At 36.6% G+C, this 17,369-nt stretch overlaps 1 protein-coding gene across 1 annotated transcript in view; it reads right to left on the bottom strand.

Moving 5' to 3' along the window:
- Positions 1-16,627, bottom strand: part of LOC106050639 (uncharacterized) — a 32,188-nt gene extending 15,561 nt beyond the window's left edge. The window contains exons 1-10 of the mRNA XM_056017650.1: positions 16,480-16,627; positions 14,414-14,535; positions 13,120-13,226; positions 10,551-10,709; positions 8,037-8,177; positions 7,115-7,173; positions 6,148-6,258; positions 4,732-4,910; positions 1,149-1,309; positions 212-325 (exon numbers count right to left, since the gene is read on the bottom strand). Of these exons, the coding sequence (XP_055873625.1) occupies positions 212-325; positions 1,149-1,309; positions 4,732-4,910; positions 6,148-6,258; positions 7,115-7,173; positions 8,037-8,177; positions 10,551-10,709; positions 13,120-13,226; positions 14,414-14,535; positions 16,480-16,564 (1,238 nt within the window). The 5' untranslated portion in view covers positions 16,565-16,627. The remainder of the gene's footprint in view (positions 1-211; positions 326-1,148; positions 1,310-4,731; positions 4,911-6,147; positions 6,259-7,114; positions 7,174-8,036; positions 8,178-10,550; positions 10,710-13,119; positions 13,227-14,413; positions 14,536-16,479) is intronic.
- Between the last annotated feature and the right edge of the window lie 742 nt (positions 16,628-17,369).

The following is a 17,369-nucleotide window of genomic DNA, read 5'->3' as shown; positions in this document are numbered from 1 at the left end:
GCATCCGCGACTTGCTCTCCAGACATGCGCACACAGTCGTTTGCACAAACCCACCCCATTTGAACAACCGTCTTTTTTCAGGAAGTGTTCACCCGTCGCTAAATAGCGGCGTATGCTACGTGGCGGGTTGGCTAGCATTCACCTTAAAATATATTTCATAACCCAATAAATTTGAGTTCAATATATAAAACTAATACACTAATAGACATACTGTATTATTGGAGATTCGTTATATGTGTGCACAATACTTATGTTTCTAATATCGTTTCCTTTTAACTTTGACGAGACGATGGTCATATAGTGTTGCATCAGTACATCCGGAACCCTGAAACATGAGCGTTGAGAATAGAATGTAGCATCTCAATATTGTTTCCTAGCTGTTATATTCTTATATCTATTAAGAGCCAGAAAACTGTTTCAAAAAACAACTCTATTGTCATGAGAGGTAATAAAATACCGAAATTAATTCGACCTTATAGCACTGATAATATAGATATTGTTATTTTTCGAGAGAGAGAGAGAGAGAGAGAGAGAGAGAGAGAGAGAGAGAAAAGAGAGAGGGTAAGTATAGGTACTTTGTAACACTGTAAAAAAAATAATTCTTATAGCATTGAAAAGATAAATCTAGATCTATTATCATTTCACAACATTCAAAAGGGGAGAAATAATCGATTACAATTCATAAAACCAAACCGATGATTCTTTTTATTTAGAGAGAACAAATAACATTACGAAGCGGGTCTTTCCAAACGAAGTCAAAAGTCTATGTGGGAGAAATTACGATGGGCTGGTAAAAAAAATGGGTGTTCCTGAGAGCGAAAAAGAGAGAGAGGCAGAGAAGGAAAGAGAGAGAGAGAGAGAGAGCGGGCCTTGAGATTTCATTCTAACAGGTACACTAATTCACGGCCCATAAAAAGTATGTTCGTGTGAGGCCCGTTAATTAAAATAGTTTAAAAAATAAGTGGCTGTTCTGGCCATAATAAACTAATAAGCCTAGGGAAATATCGAGGGCGTAGCCAGTGTGTATTGCTAGTCATAACTAATTGCAAACCGAATTTCCATTTGATTGGATTAATAAAAGGTATCTTATCTTATCTTATCTTATATTGTATTGTGGTTAACATTCGTTATTGGGGATTCGAACTCACATGCATATGTAGATGTTGTAGAAGAGCTGGACTGAAACAATGACCATCATACTCGGTCCTCCAATGTCCATTCCTCTGCCACCCAAGCCGCACGTTGAGTTTTGAAAGTAAACCAACTGGACAGGATAGTAGCACTCTAGCCACTTAAACTCGGATGTACTCTAAATACAAAAACACACAGGTCAAGATGGGGATCTCAATGGACCTCAGTCACCAATCGTAAACAAATCAACATTGAGTCACGTGCTTCTCTAGCTCTTCTTGGCAAATTACGATCTAGTTTTAATCAACAATGGTCATCACGTAACAATTTTGTTTTTCGTTCTTTTATCACGTGATCGTTCATTTTTGGTGAATGAGGTCCGTTGTACCCCCCATGATCAGTCCTAGCGAAGTTTAACTCTTTCTCTCCGTAATTATTTTCCTTATTCCGACAGTAATATTCATTTTGCTCATTTGTATTTCACTATCCTTATCTAATTAAACTTAAATAACTTTTTTGTTTGTTATTAGAAAATGTTATACTTGGTATCAAATTATATGAGAATGCATGCTCTTTTACACAACACAAATTAAAGTTTATAAATTAAAAAATCAATTTAGTTCAATAGGGTCAAATCAACGATGACATCGTCGATTAGGAGAGAAAGAGTTAAAGGTGAAATACAAAAGACAAGTTAACAAAAGAACAAAACGACTTGTTCAGGAACGTAGGGTTAAGTTATATACAAAGTTCAGAAGATATTACTTATTACAAGCAACCCATTGACTGGAACAAGAAAATACTTTTAAAAAAAAACAAAGCTTATATTTACAGCACTTGTATTGATTAGTTTGGATCAGTCATTTAATTAAATTTATAATAGATCTCAACTAACAATTAAAAAAATGCATTTATAAAAATACATAAACTTTGTTTTTTTTAAAAGGAAACGACCTTCTCAGGATTCCCAAGCTGATGCGTTAACCACTCTGCTAGCGAAGAGTCTAAGTACATGGAAGATTGTATAGGTATCTATTGTTTCTATTTCATGTTAGTGTTCACTAAATCTGAGACGGCAATCTGATATAAAGGGGACTAATTAAGCGTAAACCAACACTTCAGTCAAGTGCTATTTCTTGCCCTTGTTTGAGATTCAAAACAAAAATAATTTATTACCAATAGTTAATTAATTAATTGTTGTTGTTTTTTTTCAATTGATTCTTGTGTTTTCAGGTAAAAGAAATAATTGTGCAAAGTTTCAGCTTGATTCGAGATTTGGTGAAACGTCGTGTACTAACAGAAAGATAGAGTGAGTTGATATAACCTTTGTAAAACACAACAACTCCGAAACAATACAATGACAATGGTGTTTGATTGCGATTCTATAGAGCAGTGTTTCCCAAAGTGGGATACGCGTACTCCCATGGGTACGGGAAGACTTTGGAGGGGGTACGCGTTACACCTGATTAAATAGGCTGATTTTTATAAATATCCATTTATTATATTCAGTTAATAAATTGAAGTGGGAGGGGGGGGGCGGGGGAGAAGAAGGGTACTCTAAATTGCAAAACTTATAAAAAGAGTACTTATAGGTCAAAAGTTTGACTAACACTGCTATACAGTTTAACTAAAATTAAAAAAAAAATATTAATATCAAAAAGGTTACAAGGACAGTTTGTGTGGAAACACAAACTTTAAATCGGTCCCCGAAGTGGTCCACTCAGGCAGGTAAAAAGCCATGTTTCAATATTTTCAGAAAGAACATCAGAATGAAATTCTATCATAGAAAAATGACAGAGAAGAAAGGAGAATGAAGGTTGACATATCTTGTGTGGTGCCCCAGCGGTCCAGCAGACCAAAGGAAAGGTGAAAGTGAATGTGAAGTTAAGACTAGGACTAAGACTGCTTTATTGATCCTTATGTAAATTTGTTGATTACAAGGACTCTTTTCTCATATCAGAACATTTAACACAACAGAAACATTCACATAAATAGAACAGACACAACACTAAGAGTTCATTCAGTGACTACACACAAGCATCTTGGTCCTTTTCATGTTTCTTGATCAACGAGTATCGTTGATATAGTCTGACCGAGAGAGGTACGAACGAGTTTTGTATCGCTCTGTTCTTGTTTTGATTGACAGCAGTCGCCCACTTCGCGACGACCTGACGTAGTTCTGATGGAGCGGGTGGCCGCTGTCTTCCAATATTTTTTCGATTTTTCTTATACACTTTTGTTCAAAAAGCTCTGCATAAATATGGTACATCTGGTGTCTACCCTACTAAAGAGACTCCAATGTTTCTTACTAATAATAGTGAATAGTTGTAAAAGTGGTGTATTTTTATGAAAAAACTGCTTGCATAAGTGATTTAAAAAATTAGATTTTTCGCTTTCAGAAAATAAAAAAGTAGTCGTTGCATCAGAACTTTGAACGATCTAAAATATCATGATGTCGGATTTTCACTATCTTTTCTAGTTTCTGAAATATAAACGGGACGGACAGACGGACTGACAGACAGGCCACACAAAACTAATAGCGTCCTTTCCTCCCTTTTGGGAGCCGCTAAAAAACGTAAACTATATGGCCACATTACAGGGCTCAAGGCTCGCAAAAACCTTCCCTCAGAGGACAGTACCAGGAAGAAGAAAAAGAGGAAGCGGTAGGAAGACAACATCAAAGAATGGATAGGCATGTCATGGAATGAAATTATAACCAAGGCAAAGACAGAGAGAAATGGAGAGAGACGGTTGACAGATCGTGTGTGGTGCCCAGACGGTGCAACATACTAAGGGATAGTGGAAGGTGAGATGAATAGTAATGTATTATCCGAAATATTTAAGACTCTGACTGGCCGAAAGTGCTTAGTTACTAATGCTGATCGGAAGAGATTACATATCACGCCATTATTATAGCAGTAACGAGGAGATAAGTGGTGCCCCTATGATGTGTGTTAATGAAAGGATTAGAGACAGGCTAAGTTACACAATTTCATTTTTATTCCAATACAACAATACAATGACAAAAACACCAGTATGCATATCGAAAACAAATTTATTTACATGTGAGATACTTTTCAACCTCGCGGGATCAACAACCAACACACTTTTATTTTAAATGAGACGGGCTCAAACACTACCCCCTTTTCCCATTCATCTTTGCCTGACATCACCACCCCCTTCTGATTTTCCCGCGCTTTTACACCAGGGTAGCTCATTTCTTTTGTGGCTCCATAGAGAACAACATAGGACACAGATACGCTAACTTAACTCTTTCTCTCCCTAATTATTTACCACATTCTGGTGGAATCAACGTTGGTATCGTCAGTTAGGAGAGAAAGAGTTAAGCCTATTTTGTGTTAATTGTTTTGTCTTTTTTTGTTTGTAGCTGATGAACGTCTCGTGGCCCAAAACGTCCTTTGTTTGACTTTGTCCCGCAGAGTCACATATTTATTTGTATTCTCACAATAATATAATACTGACCCAAAGTACAAAATCACTGACCTAAATACACACAGCTATTACACTAAACGGAAGTGCGCACTCATTTTACACTGACCGGAAGTACATTCTCCGATAACACTGAACGGAAGTACTTACAACGTACCAATCACCTTCTTTCCAGAGCATGAAAAAGTCACGTGAGGCGCCAGATTTGAAGATGGCGCAAGGCGTCTCATCCGTGCTGGCCAGAACGACATGGAATCCAGGAGCTGAACGGCCTATGGCCTTAAACATCAGGAAATATCTCCCCCAGGTTTTGGTCGGCAGCAGCATTTCTAGAATTCATGTTGCCCAGAGAGAAGTGGTCAGCTCATTGGGTTACAGCAGAAACACTATTTCACTAATATCAACCCAAAACATATTACTTCATATTAACATTTCATATTGTGGGAAGCGTGGTCGAGAGGCCAAGTGTGCTTGAACTTGGCTTGGCTTGGCTACCTAGAAGGGGGCTCGAGGTTCGACACCAACTCCTAGATACTCCCCCCCCCCCCACTGGTCCACAAAAGGGATTGGACAAAAAGCGCCCTGAGCATGCTATAAACATGAAAGTAGCGCTATATAAAAGCTATAATAATAATAACATCACTGACCATAAAATTAATTAAACGCTTAATCAAACGGTCCCTTTTTATGTTTGTTAAGATGCAAATTTAAGGGCACTGATGAATCTTAATTTAATAGGAGCAGTTTGTGACATTGCAAGTTAGTGGCTAATGATGTAATGCTCTTTTGTTTTTTTTTTTTTTTGCTTTTTTTTAATGAGGGTGGGTGTCATGTGGCCAACAAAACTCTAACCAGTTTTACTCTGCTCAATTAACGCCAACTAAGCTTTAGAGTGATTGAACTTGGAGGCATCCTAAATATCAGCAGGTTTTTTATTTTGGTCACGCAGGGGCGTAGCTAGGAATTTTTCATTGTTTGGGGGCTTGTGGGACTTGACCTCGTTGTGGGGGGGGGCTGTATTTTGCGTAATATTACATTTTTTATGTCAAAACACTTATTTGGGGGCCACCTCAAATGTGGGCCAAGGGGGGGATTTTCCAATTCTCCCCCCCCTTCTCCCCTCACTGTAGCTACGCCGGTGCCCCCACCCCAGCCTTTCAGTTCGGTGTCTAAGTGCTCTACCCCTCGGCCAACTCGCCCCGTCAACCAGCATGAAGTGGTCACATAATGCCGTATAGAAGCGTTGTCCCAACAAACAGTAGAAAAGTGGCTTGTTGATCACTTTCTTGTTTAGCTGGTTGGCGCTTTTTCATGTTCCTTTACTTTGTCTTTGACATGCTTTAAAGTTTAGACTGTATCTTTAACTTAGTTGTGCTATATAGGTCAGTTGCATGTCCAACTAACGGAACTACCTGAATTTGAAGACAGCTCAATACTTAGTCACACCTATTTCCCAGGATCTAAATTCTAATAATTTCTTCACCTTCAATTCGATTTCTTTTCGTGTGGCAAAGATTTATTATAGAAACTAACAGCAGAATATAACTATATAATTTAAATATTTACCTGCTATCGGATATTTAGTTTCATTTATTTTCGGGCAGTTATCGCCCTGCGTCTCTCCCCAACAATTTCCAGTGACCATGACAAAAGGCTCTGTTCCAATGAAGCGTGACCCTGTGCGAAAAAATGTATCATCATCACTATCATCATCACTTTCATCACTTTACACAGACATGTCTGGAGCAATCCTTTTAGTATGGTCAGTCACTGACCATCAGTTAATTCCTTAGTGTCAACTTGTGATATCATTGTTATAAGGCTTATGTAATGTCACAGTGTCTGTCTGGTCAAAATGTGTACACGTTATTTGCCCAACACCCAATAATCTCGGATTAAGCTGAAACTTTGCACGATTAATTGACCCGACAACAAATCAATAAAGTAAATAAAAACAATAAAATAAGAATCAATTTAAAAAATTAACCAAATAGTTAATTAATTATTGGTTATTAATTATTTTGTTTGGTATCTTGAACAAGGGAAAGAAATCGTACTTGACAGACGTGGTGGTATAAGTTGAATTAGTCCCCTTTGTGGACTCTGTGCTATTTTTATGTATGCATTCTAAAAAACGATTATGTAAACTTTCACCAAGATACCCCCTTCTTCCCTTTCCCTTTCCCAACTGGTCCAGACAAGGGATAGGATCATATCGCATTGAGAAAGCTAAAAGCTAAACAAAAACAATTGGCAAACATATTTCAAATCGCAAAGATTTAATATATTCTAATCTACACTCCACTGGTCCAATATATAAATATAAATAACAAACTCAATAATATTTAAAAAAAAAACAAAAAACAATTAATTAATACAACCTCACTTAATATAATCATTGTTGTGTTTTTTTTAAAGTGTTTTTTAAAAACGTTTTTCTTGTTAAAATAGTGTGATGAATGTAACATTGTTAAGAAGAGAAGTCAGGTACTGTGTGACAATTGAAAAGACAATGCTGGCATTCTGAGCTCACCTGTAATCTCTCCATGTGACTGATCCTCTCCACACGTACCAAATGCAAACGACTGATACCTGATGGTACACACAAATACGTTGAACTTAATATAGGAACATCCTAAACGACTTATAGTCTACTAACCAGACATTGAAATATTTTCCCATTCCTTCCATCAAAGTGGCGCTTCAGCCAATGGAGGAATCTGGCCTGTTTCAACACATCCCTCCATTCATATCTCTCCTGGCCCTTTCGTCTTAACGCCCTAACCCCAAGCTGTTGTGGATTTTCACCATTCACAAAAGGAGAAAATGAAAGGCTTATCTGCACTTTTCAAGAATATTAGTCATTGTTTGTAGTCATGTTACTAAGCTACTGTACGCTGGACATACCAGCCAATGACCTGATACCTTCCGTGTTTCTAGTCGTCTAACTAAGCTACTGCACGCTGGACACACCAGCCAATGACCTGATACCTTCCGTGTTTCTAGTCGTCTAACTAAGCTACTGTACGCTGGACACACCAGCCAATGACCTGATACCTTCCCGTGTTTGTAGTCGTGTAACTAAACTACTGTACGCTGGACACACCAGCCAATGACCTGATACCTTCCGGCTCCGTGCAAGTTTTGACGACATTGCATGATGAAACCACAGAGGCTTGGTTCTATTGGAATGTACGATTTTGTTAACGGTAATGCGGGCTTTGGCAACTTTTGTCGAATTATAAAGTGTTCCCCTTCCATACTTAACAAGGTTAAAGCAGCACTTTTCAGGTGCGCTGAATCACTGTTAAATATGTTTTGTGTTCTTAAAATATAGCAACAAGTTTCTGTTTTTATTACGTGAAATATTTGTTTTAGTAGGAGTTAACAATAAGCTACTGTCCAGATTGTAGGTAAACACCTAGATATTGTCATACTGAATACTTCACACGTACGTTTGCAGATGAATCTGGAAGACCTGATTATTTTGATAAGAGACTCCTTCGACTGTGATCTTAAGACTCATTCTATGCGACCTCAGAGTGACGAACACAGTCGTATCTCCATTGGCGGTCAATATCACAGACACATGCTTGCTATGAGAAATAGAAAAAAATAAAAAGCAAAATATATAAAATACTTTTAAAAAAAAAACTTCATACAAGGGAAATAACCCTAAAATTTTAACTATGTCTCAATACTATAGAATATATATTCCTTTTTTCAATATCAAACAAAATAATTACTTAACTAATTGGTAAATTTTTTTAACTGATTCATGCTTTCTTAGGTACAATGAATAATTTGTTAAGGTTTCAACATCATCCGGTAAATAACGTGTACAATTATCTAAGGGGACAAACCCCACATATTTAGTCATATATCTGAATATACTTAAGACTAAAAATACCTTGCAGACCCATGTTGTCATATTATATGCCAAGTGCAATTTAAATTTTTAGATAATTAAATAATTTTTTTAAAATCATATATAAACTATAAATATACATGTGCAAATATTAAATTCGTTAGTTTCTCCTAAGTAGACTAAAATTATAAATTAAAGATGCCGAAACATTGAGTAAAATTGTCTACACACAACAGCAAAAGAGAATCAAAGTCATTCATAAACTCTTTTATGCTCTTCTTGTTTTGAGATATTTTTTTAGCTTCTTAAACACACATAAAAAATAATTAATTATGGGCCTACTTATGTTTTAATCAGTTGTCTTCACTTATGTAATAAAAGTATAATTTTAAAAAACATTCGCCTATAAAGGAAGTCCACGTATTCTAAGTGTACGCGTTTTTTAATTGCAGTTCCAACCTCTTCTCTGTTCTTAATAATTATCGTATGTTGAGAACAAACGCCGTGAGAACCACTGAGGCTTACCAGACACACTCAAACTCTTAGGAGGAGAATACAAAGAAAACATCTAATAAAAAAAAAGGACAGAAAATTAAAAAGCAAGACAAAGTGAACGTTAAATACTGAGATTCCAAAGAATGTAATGAAAAATGTTAATAAGTCCTGGGCTGTAAAATTAATTATTATGTGTATAAGCACTTTTGTTTTCAAAATATGTATTTCAGACAAAGAAAATGAAATGTACTGAAGCCTTAACATGATAAATTTACTTGTATTTTCCACGATCATAATAATAATAGCAATAATTTGATTTATTAATGTAAAATAAATTATAGCTTTTATATAGCGCTCAGAGCGCTTTGGTCCAATCTCAGTTGTGGACCAGTGGGGGGGGGGGGAGGGGGTATCTAGAAGAAGGCTTTGCCGTGCTGCCTTCAGGCACTAAGTAAACACAACTCTGCCCGAGTCGGGTGTCGAACCTCGAGCCCCCTCATAGGTTGACAAGCCAAGCCAAGTTCAAGCGCACTTAGCCTCTCGACTACGCTTCCCCGCATGTAGGCTCAAGGCGCTGTGATAACATTACAAACACAAACACGAGAGATGATATGACAAACAGATAGGTCTTAATGTTCATCTTGAAAGAAGTGTAGCATCGTCAGGGACGGACTGGGTATCAAAATCGGACCGGGCATCACCATATAAACCGGCCCACAAATGGCATGTCATATCATGGGCGTATCCAGGATTTTTTCGGTGGAGGGGATTTTTGCAATATATATATATATATTTTTTCTTTGGTCGCGACCAGACCGGCCCATTTGGTAGCGGCCCACCGGGCATTTGCCCGTTTGCCCATATAGCCAGTCCGCCCCTGAGCATAGTGTATGTCTGAGATCAATGGGGAGTGAGTTCCAAACTTTTGTTCCGTAACGTATATAATACAAGGATTATTTTTAAAACATTTGCAAAGAAAAAGTCTTACATATTCCATGTGTACACATTTTCATTGCAGTTACATCTTTTCCTTTGTTCTTATAAATTATCTTATATAAAAGAAATGTGTTATCAGCTTGATCAATATCTGTTCACGTGATTCCATCTTAGTAGTCGTTTACGTATTGATTACATAATAGACCTATTTTATGTCGCCTTTCATACAACACAATATGCAACATCTTTCGTACCAACTTTTGTACCTACTCTTAATTTTACACATAATTTCTGTTCTTCAAAAAACAACAAAGACTATCTTTCTCACACAAAATTTCGATGTTATTATAGACAAAGAAAACAAAAAAATTCCCAAACTTGTAACTTAACGGAACACTTCGGACATTCTGTATATTTATTGGAACACTTGCTTATTTTTCAAGAGAAGTTATTTCACGATGACCTAATAGTATATCATTCCAGTAGTTTGTGAAACATCTATTCAGGCCGCGAGGAACGCTATGGATCCGCGGAACACAGTTTGGGAAACACTGCTTTATAGCATTCTGCAGTTTTGTTTATTTTATTTTTTATTCTTCTTCTTCTGGACAGAAGTAGAATTTAGAAAGTACAAGGTAAAAATTCCCTGAAGATCTTTAACTCTACTCACTCGAGTGTTGTGGCGTAGTAAACAGTGTCCCAGGCGTTGAGGGGCAAAGGGGTTAAGGTCTCGGCGGTACGGGCGCCGTTCTCCATGCTGACCAATACGGCGAAAGGGTGAGTGCCTTCAAGGTGATATGTCCATCTGTAGCCTGATGCTAGGTCTGAGCTGAGACAAACATTGGTATGTGTACATGAGCGAGGTCAAGATACATAAGCTAACTTAATACCCAATAGAGTTTGCCTATAACAGATATTGACGGGCCAATAACAAACCTGTATATATAATTCTCAACGTTGCTTAACCATGCGGCACACCAGGCACGCACGTCGACTCTCGAAACTCTCCTTCCGCCCTGTCCCGCCCGCACCTGCGCCTTCCTCGCTCTCTAGGCATGCGCACAGAGTCGTTTGCCCAAAACCCACCCCATTTTGGACAACTGTGTCTTTCAGCAAGTGTTCACCAGTCACTAAAAAGCGGCTGCATACTAGTCGAACCGCGGCGTAGCTTACGCCGCTATTTAGTGACGGGTGAACACTTCCTGAAAGACACAGTTGTCCAAATGGTGTGGGTTTTGGGCTAACGACTGCTCGCCACCATAAACGCCGGAAGTATTTATGTAGGCAGTGTATAGTCGAGCAGAGTGTATGACTGTGCTTCCGTGAGTAAGAACAACGGACAGGTCGTCACCATAGTTATCCCAATGTTCGCAAACAAAGCTTACAGCCATCTTGCGAAGTTCGAGAGCAACAGTTTCGTCGATGACATTTTTCCCAGACTGATAGAAATACACAGTTACCTGATGCAGAAATTTCGACTACATTGAAAGACCCGTTGACTCCACGAAATATATGTGAAAAATGCTTTTGAACACACAAACAAATTTGAAGGTTAATTTTATTAAATAATTAAATCAGTAGACTATATTTTGTATTTTCATGTGTCAAAGTAAACACTATATGTGCAAAGTGTAGTTTTAAAAATTAGATCTACATCTAGATCCTTTCGATATTGTCTTATGTAAACATGGCCTAGATCCATGAAATAGTAATACTTTCATAGAGTTGGGCAACTTTTTTTTGAGGGTCTTAAATTTTTTTAAGGCTATTATACATACGACACGGTTCCTGTTAGTACCTAAGGAACATTTATGCCAAGTTTTATCAAGATTGGTGAAACGGTTTTGATTTCTATGCGGGATGTGACCTAGTATGAGGATAAGTCATAAGACCAATGACCTGTACTGTACTGGCAAGTTAGTCCAGTGGTACTTTGTGGTCCCAATTATATTATCTAGGCTAATAACTATAGCCTCTAGATGTACAAAACTACTGAGACAGACAAGTAATAAGTCTGAGATTTCAGTTGCAACAAAAAAAAAAGAGTTTATTTACAAACAAAAGAAAAAGATCATGGAAAATATAAATGGAAATAAAGGCTCACAAAAAAATGACATAATGAAACAAAGCAAAGTAGCGAGACAGTTTCCGGTCAATATAATTAAAGAACCACAATCATAGAGGCTCAATAATGTCTTATGCCGAAAAAACAAAAAGATGGCTTACAATAATATCATATATGCATTAACAATGAAATGACGTCATTCATGAGACACGCTACTGTCTCGTATCTAAACAAAAGATGTCTTAAAAAAAACATACAGGATAGGATAAGAGACTAAGTAGACCTATTCCATTTACATAAACCAACTTAGTAATAACAAATAAATAAAGTCTTCTTAGCTAATTCTCGAAATACTCTTACCACAACAGTGGCACACTCCTCTTGAGTAACACAGCAATAGTACAACAACACAAGTATTAGTTAAACATTATAGAGATTTAGTTCAAACTACACTGGTCAGTTGAAAGACTCAGAGAGTGGCAATTGTAAACAGTTAACAGGGACTTAAATCAAGTAATAAAGGGGACTAACTCTAATAAAAAAATAAAAGTAGCCACCCTTATTGTCCCTCTTGTCACACGGGACATACATACATACATAAATACATACATACATACATACATACATACATACATACGCCTTAATTTCTACTTTATAGTATAGCTGATAATACTGCTCATTATTTAAATTTCTTATGATGTCTATATTTTACATGTTTCAATGTTTTTTTCAGATAATTACATTTTAGCTCAAACCTTCCTCAGAAAGACGGGGGATGGCTGCTGTCATGGTTCGAACCCTGGACTATAGAGACCACCGAACGACAGTCCAGACCGTATACCACACGACCATGCATCCAAAAGATCCATACACAGCCATGTCCCACGCCACACCTGGTATCCATATAACCCTAAGTCGGCCAGGAAAAAATGACTTGGATGGGTTTAATTCATTGATTAACAGGACGTAATCGTATTCTATTTTTTTAAAGTAACGTCTGTATTTTATAAGATAAGATAAGTTATTTAAGCTAGAAGCTATTATCATAAATTGGAATTGGCCTTAGAAAAAAAAATAGACATTTGTCCTATTCAATTACTGGCAGATAATAACTGCAAGAGCATTAATGTTTTCCATTAATAGAGACTTTGAGGTCTACAATTATACCCCTTACCCAAAGTACACTTGTTTCTTGTAGAAATATCGTGGAACTAGAGGCATTAGCTGAAGTGTATCATTGACAAACAAGACGGAGTCTAACCACTCGGTTTTAACAGTCACCTGGAAAAAAAAAATTAAGTCACGGGAATTTTGTAATACGTTGAAACAAATCTGTCACTGTCAAATATGCAGCTAACAAAGAAACAAATCTGTCACAGTGAAGTATGCAGCTAACAAAGAAACAGATCTGTCACTGTGAAGTATGCAGCTAACAAAGAAACAGATCTGTCACTGTGAAGTATGTAGCTAACAAAGAAACAGATCTGTCACTGTGAAGTATGCAGCTAACAAAGAAACAGATCTGTCACTGTGAAGTATGTAGCTAACAAAGAAACAGATCTGTCACTGTGAAGTATGCAGCTAACAAAGAAACAGATCTGGTTTAGTCAAACGTATCGTTAATAAAACCTTGTTATATTTATAGTAAAAACTAGCTAAAAATTTTAAAAATCCTTTAAGAAAACAGCAACAAAGACTACCTAAGGGAAACAACTCCGCACCCACATCTATATAACTCAATACCTAGACGCTATTTCCCTTATTCTATATCAAGCAAAATAACTATGTAAAAAATAAACCTTTTCAGACCTTGCGATCTATAGGGCAGAGAATGTAAAGGTCGTTTGTTTCTGAGGCACATGGTTAACGAGAGTGTCATGCGCCAGCACAACGACCAGCAGTCTTTACTTTTACCCAACTAATGTCAGGTACCCATAGACCTGGCTAGACTTAGAGATGGCCAGAAATCCCGAAATTAAAAATACCAGTTTTCAACGGGATTCGGACCCGGGACTTCCTGTTCAGAACCCAGCGCATTACCGCTCAGCCACAGCACCTCCTAGAAATAAATTTTTACTAATAATTAATTGACTAATTGGTTACTTTTTTCTGATTGATACCTGTTTTGTTAGGTATAATAAATGTTTGTTTAAAGTTTCGACTTGATGTAAGGAAAATAACGTGTTAAGTTATCTAAGGTGGCAAAACCCTATCCAATAACAGTATCTGTGAATACTGGAGGATTGATTTCCATTGTTTGCAGCATCAAACAAAATTATTAATTACCATTAATCAGTTGACTCATTGGTTATTATTTTTTTTATTCATTTCTTGTCTTTGCAAACGAATAAATTGTGTTAAGTCGCAACTTTATCCGAGAACGGGTGTGGAAGAAATAACGTGTACACGCTTTTTACCAGACAGACACAGACAGAGTAAGCTTTGAAATAAAGAGAAAGATTTTATACCGTCGATCTAAATGTTGATTCCATGATGAGGACAAGGCGAGGATACGACCCCGTCAGGTCTGGAGGAGACATGGTAGAAGGTGTCGAGATCAAGAATTCCTTTCCTATCGAGGTACCAACAGCTGTAAGAAATAACCATATAATTTGTTTTAACACATAGGCGTTATGAGAGAGACATACATCTAGAAGAGTTCTATATACCATTAATACATTACTAATAAACATAACATCTGTTAATAAATCTATAAGAGTTCTATATACCATTAATACATTACTAATAAACATAACATCTGTTAATAAATCTAGAAGAGTTCTATATACCATTAATATATTACTAATAAACATAACATCTATTAATAAATCTAGAAGAGTTCTATATACCATTAATATATTACTAATAAACATAACATCTATTAATAAATCTAGAAGAGTTCTATATACCATTAATACATTACTAATAAACATAACATCTGTTCATAAATCTAGAAGTGTTCTATATACCATTAATACATTACTTATAAACATAACATCTATTACTATGATGACAGTGCAAGGCAAGGTACTGAAAGAAAGGGTTCGGATGAACATAAGAAGCTAACGTATTAGAGATGATTAAGTAAAGTCGCCTTTTCTTCCCCCCCCCTCCCATTTAAACGTGGCACATTGATGACCTTTAATTCTTAATTATTACTTGTCTACTCATTTGTTTTAAAGTCAGCATAAGTTTTAAAATATTTTCACTGTTTCTCACTAGTCAACTCGTAAGCAAGAGAAAACCAGAAAAAAAAAACGACTAAATCTGACAAAACTTTTTGATGTAAAAACTATGTCTAAATTAGCACAATTTTCTCCTTTAGATATAAAGCAAGGAACAGATGGCTCAATTTCACTTCATCAGAACAAAGATTCTGGCTCTAATTTGAAAGCACTGTCGAGAAAACTAAACCAACAAATTCTTTCAGATATTACTTTCAGAAAACACCGCTAAAAGTCCATAGCTGAAGATTGAGTCTGTTGCATTAGCAGCTACGCGGACATTTTATAGTCACGTTTCTTTGTGACTCTCTAGCATGTAATGCGTCTTACCCGGGCAATGCGCGTCATTCTCAACGTGGCGCTCGGGTGAAAGCGTCGTTAGAGGAGTTTATTAGACCAGCAAAACAGAACCCCGGTTGGGGTGCCTAAGAACCGAGTTCATTGAACTGGCGGAATTCGATGACAACCTCAATAAAGTAGTAACTAATTACACGTCATTTATCAGAGGGTCGTTTTTAGGCCGGAAATTCCAACGGCGGATGTTGTTTCCCCCTCCCCGGTGTGCTTGGCCTTTGGCCTCGTTTCCGATCAAAGCATCTTGTTATACGAGCCATTGATTATATTTGTAAATCTTCTTAGAGATAGATACTTCCCAGAAAGAAGCTTTATTTAGACTTGCAGATGGAGGCAAGCTTCTATAGGTCTAGAGTTCCAAGAGTCTTAGACTCAACCCTTAGGGACCAGCTTCCAAGGGCCTAGAGTTCCAAGAGTTTTTAGCTCAACTATTAGGGACCAGCTTCCAAGGGCCTAGAGTTCCAAGAGTCTTTAGCTCAACTATTAGGGACCAGCTTTCATTGGCCTAGAGTTCCAAGAGTCTTTAATTCAACTCTTAGGACAAGCTTCCATTGGCCTAGAGTTCCAAGAGCCTTTAATTCCACTCTTAGGACAAGCTTCCAAGAGACTAGAGTTCCAAGAGTCTTTAATTCAACTTTTAAGAAAATTAAGAAAAATAAAAAGTGCCTCCGAGTGTTCACCTTTAGTTTTATTACAAACAAGTACTATTGGATATTCTACTCTTCTTTCCGAAGTGAAAATATAAATATTGAAAATACAAAGTATACAATAACAAGAAGGATAAAGATGACCCTTCAGTAGGTGAATTGCAAGGTATTTACTAAGCTAACCCAATATATTGATCCGATAAAATATTTAGACCTATGGATCTCGATTAGATAGATCTACTAATGATCAAGTGTAATCTATTGTTCGTAACCCAATCAGGCTAATCATAATGATAATCTTTATCTTACCATCAATGAGATGCATTTTCTGCTTCAGAAACAAATATACAAGACAGATCCAAAATAAATCGTATCCATGTAGTCTTTTCCACATTTAGGCCCAACACTTCTGCTAATTTTTATTTTGGTAGAAAGTCACATAGATAGTGACAATAAAAACAACATTTCTATTAAAACTATGAATTTTCAGTATTATTTCCGGTGCGTCAATTCGATCAGTTCCGGTCATATCCTGCTTCTCAAAATGCACACCAAATCTTTAATCACAATCTTTGCAATTCTTAGAGTAGAGATATAGAGATTCTTTATTTATGAAGGGAAAACTAATTTATGAAGGGAAAACTAATTTATGAAGGGGAAAACTAATTTATGAAGGGAAAACTAATTTATGAAGGGAAAACTAACTTATGAAGGGAAAACTAATTTATGAAGGGAAAACTAATTTATGAAGGGAAAACTAATTTATGAAGGGGAAAACTAATTTATGAAGGGAAAACTAATTTATGAAGGGAAAACTAATTTATGAAGGGGAAAACTAATTTATGAAAGGGAAAACTAATTTATGAAGGGAAAACTAATTTATGAAAGGGAAAACTAATTTATGAAGGGAAAACTAATTTATGAAAGGGAAAACTAATTTATGAAAGGAAAAACTAATTTATGAAGGGAAAACTATGACTATCTAGCTTTTGAGTGTATCCGGTGTGCAGTACGAGTGTTGTTAAGTTTTTCTTATCACTCCTCTATTCAGCTTGCAAATTCTTCATCGGGACAAAAAGAAAAAAACCTAGGTAGACACAGATCTTGAAACAGTTATAACGAATCTCCTTGACATTGGACAGTTTAAGTACATCTTTGAGAAACGAATTACTAGCCAATTAGCCAAAAAGGGTAAACTC

The sequence above is a fragment of the Biomphalaria glabrata genome, chromosome 18 (genome assembly GCF_947242115.1).
Source record: "Biomphalaria glabrata chromosome 18, xgBioGlab47.1, whole genome shotgun sequence".
NCBI classification, from domain to species: domain Eukaryota; kingdom Metazoa; phylum Mollusca; class Gastropoda; family Planorbidae; genus Biomphalaria; species Biomphalaria glabrata.
Note: the sequence above shows the minus strand (reverse complement) of the source record. Positions and strands in the feature narration are given on the sequence as shown.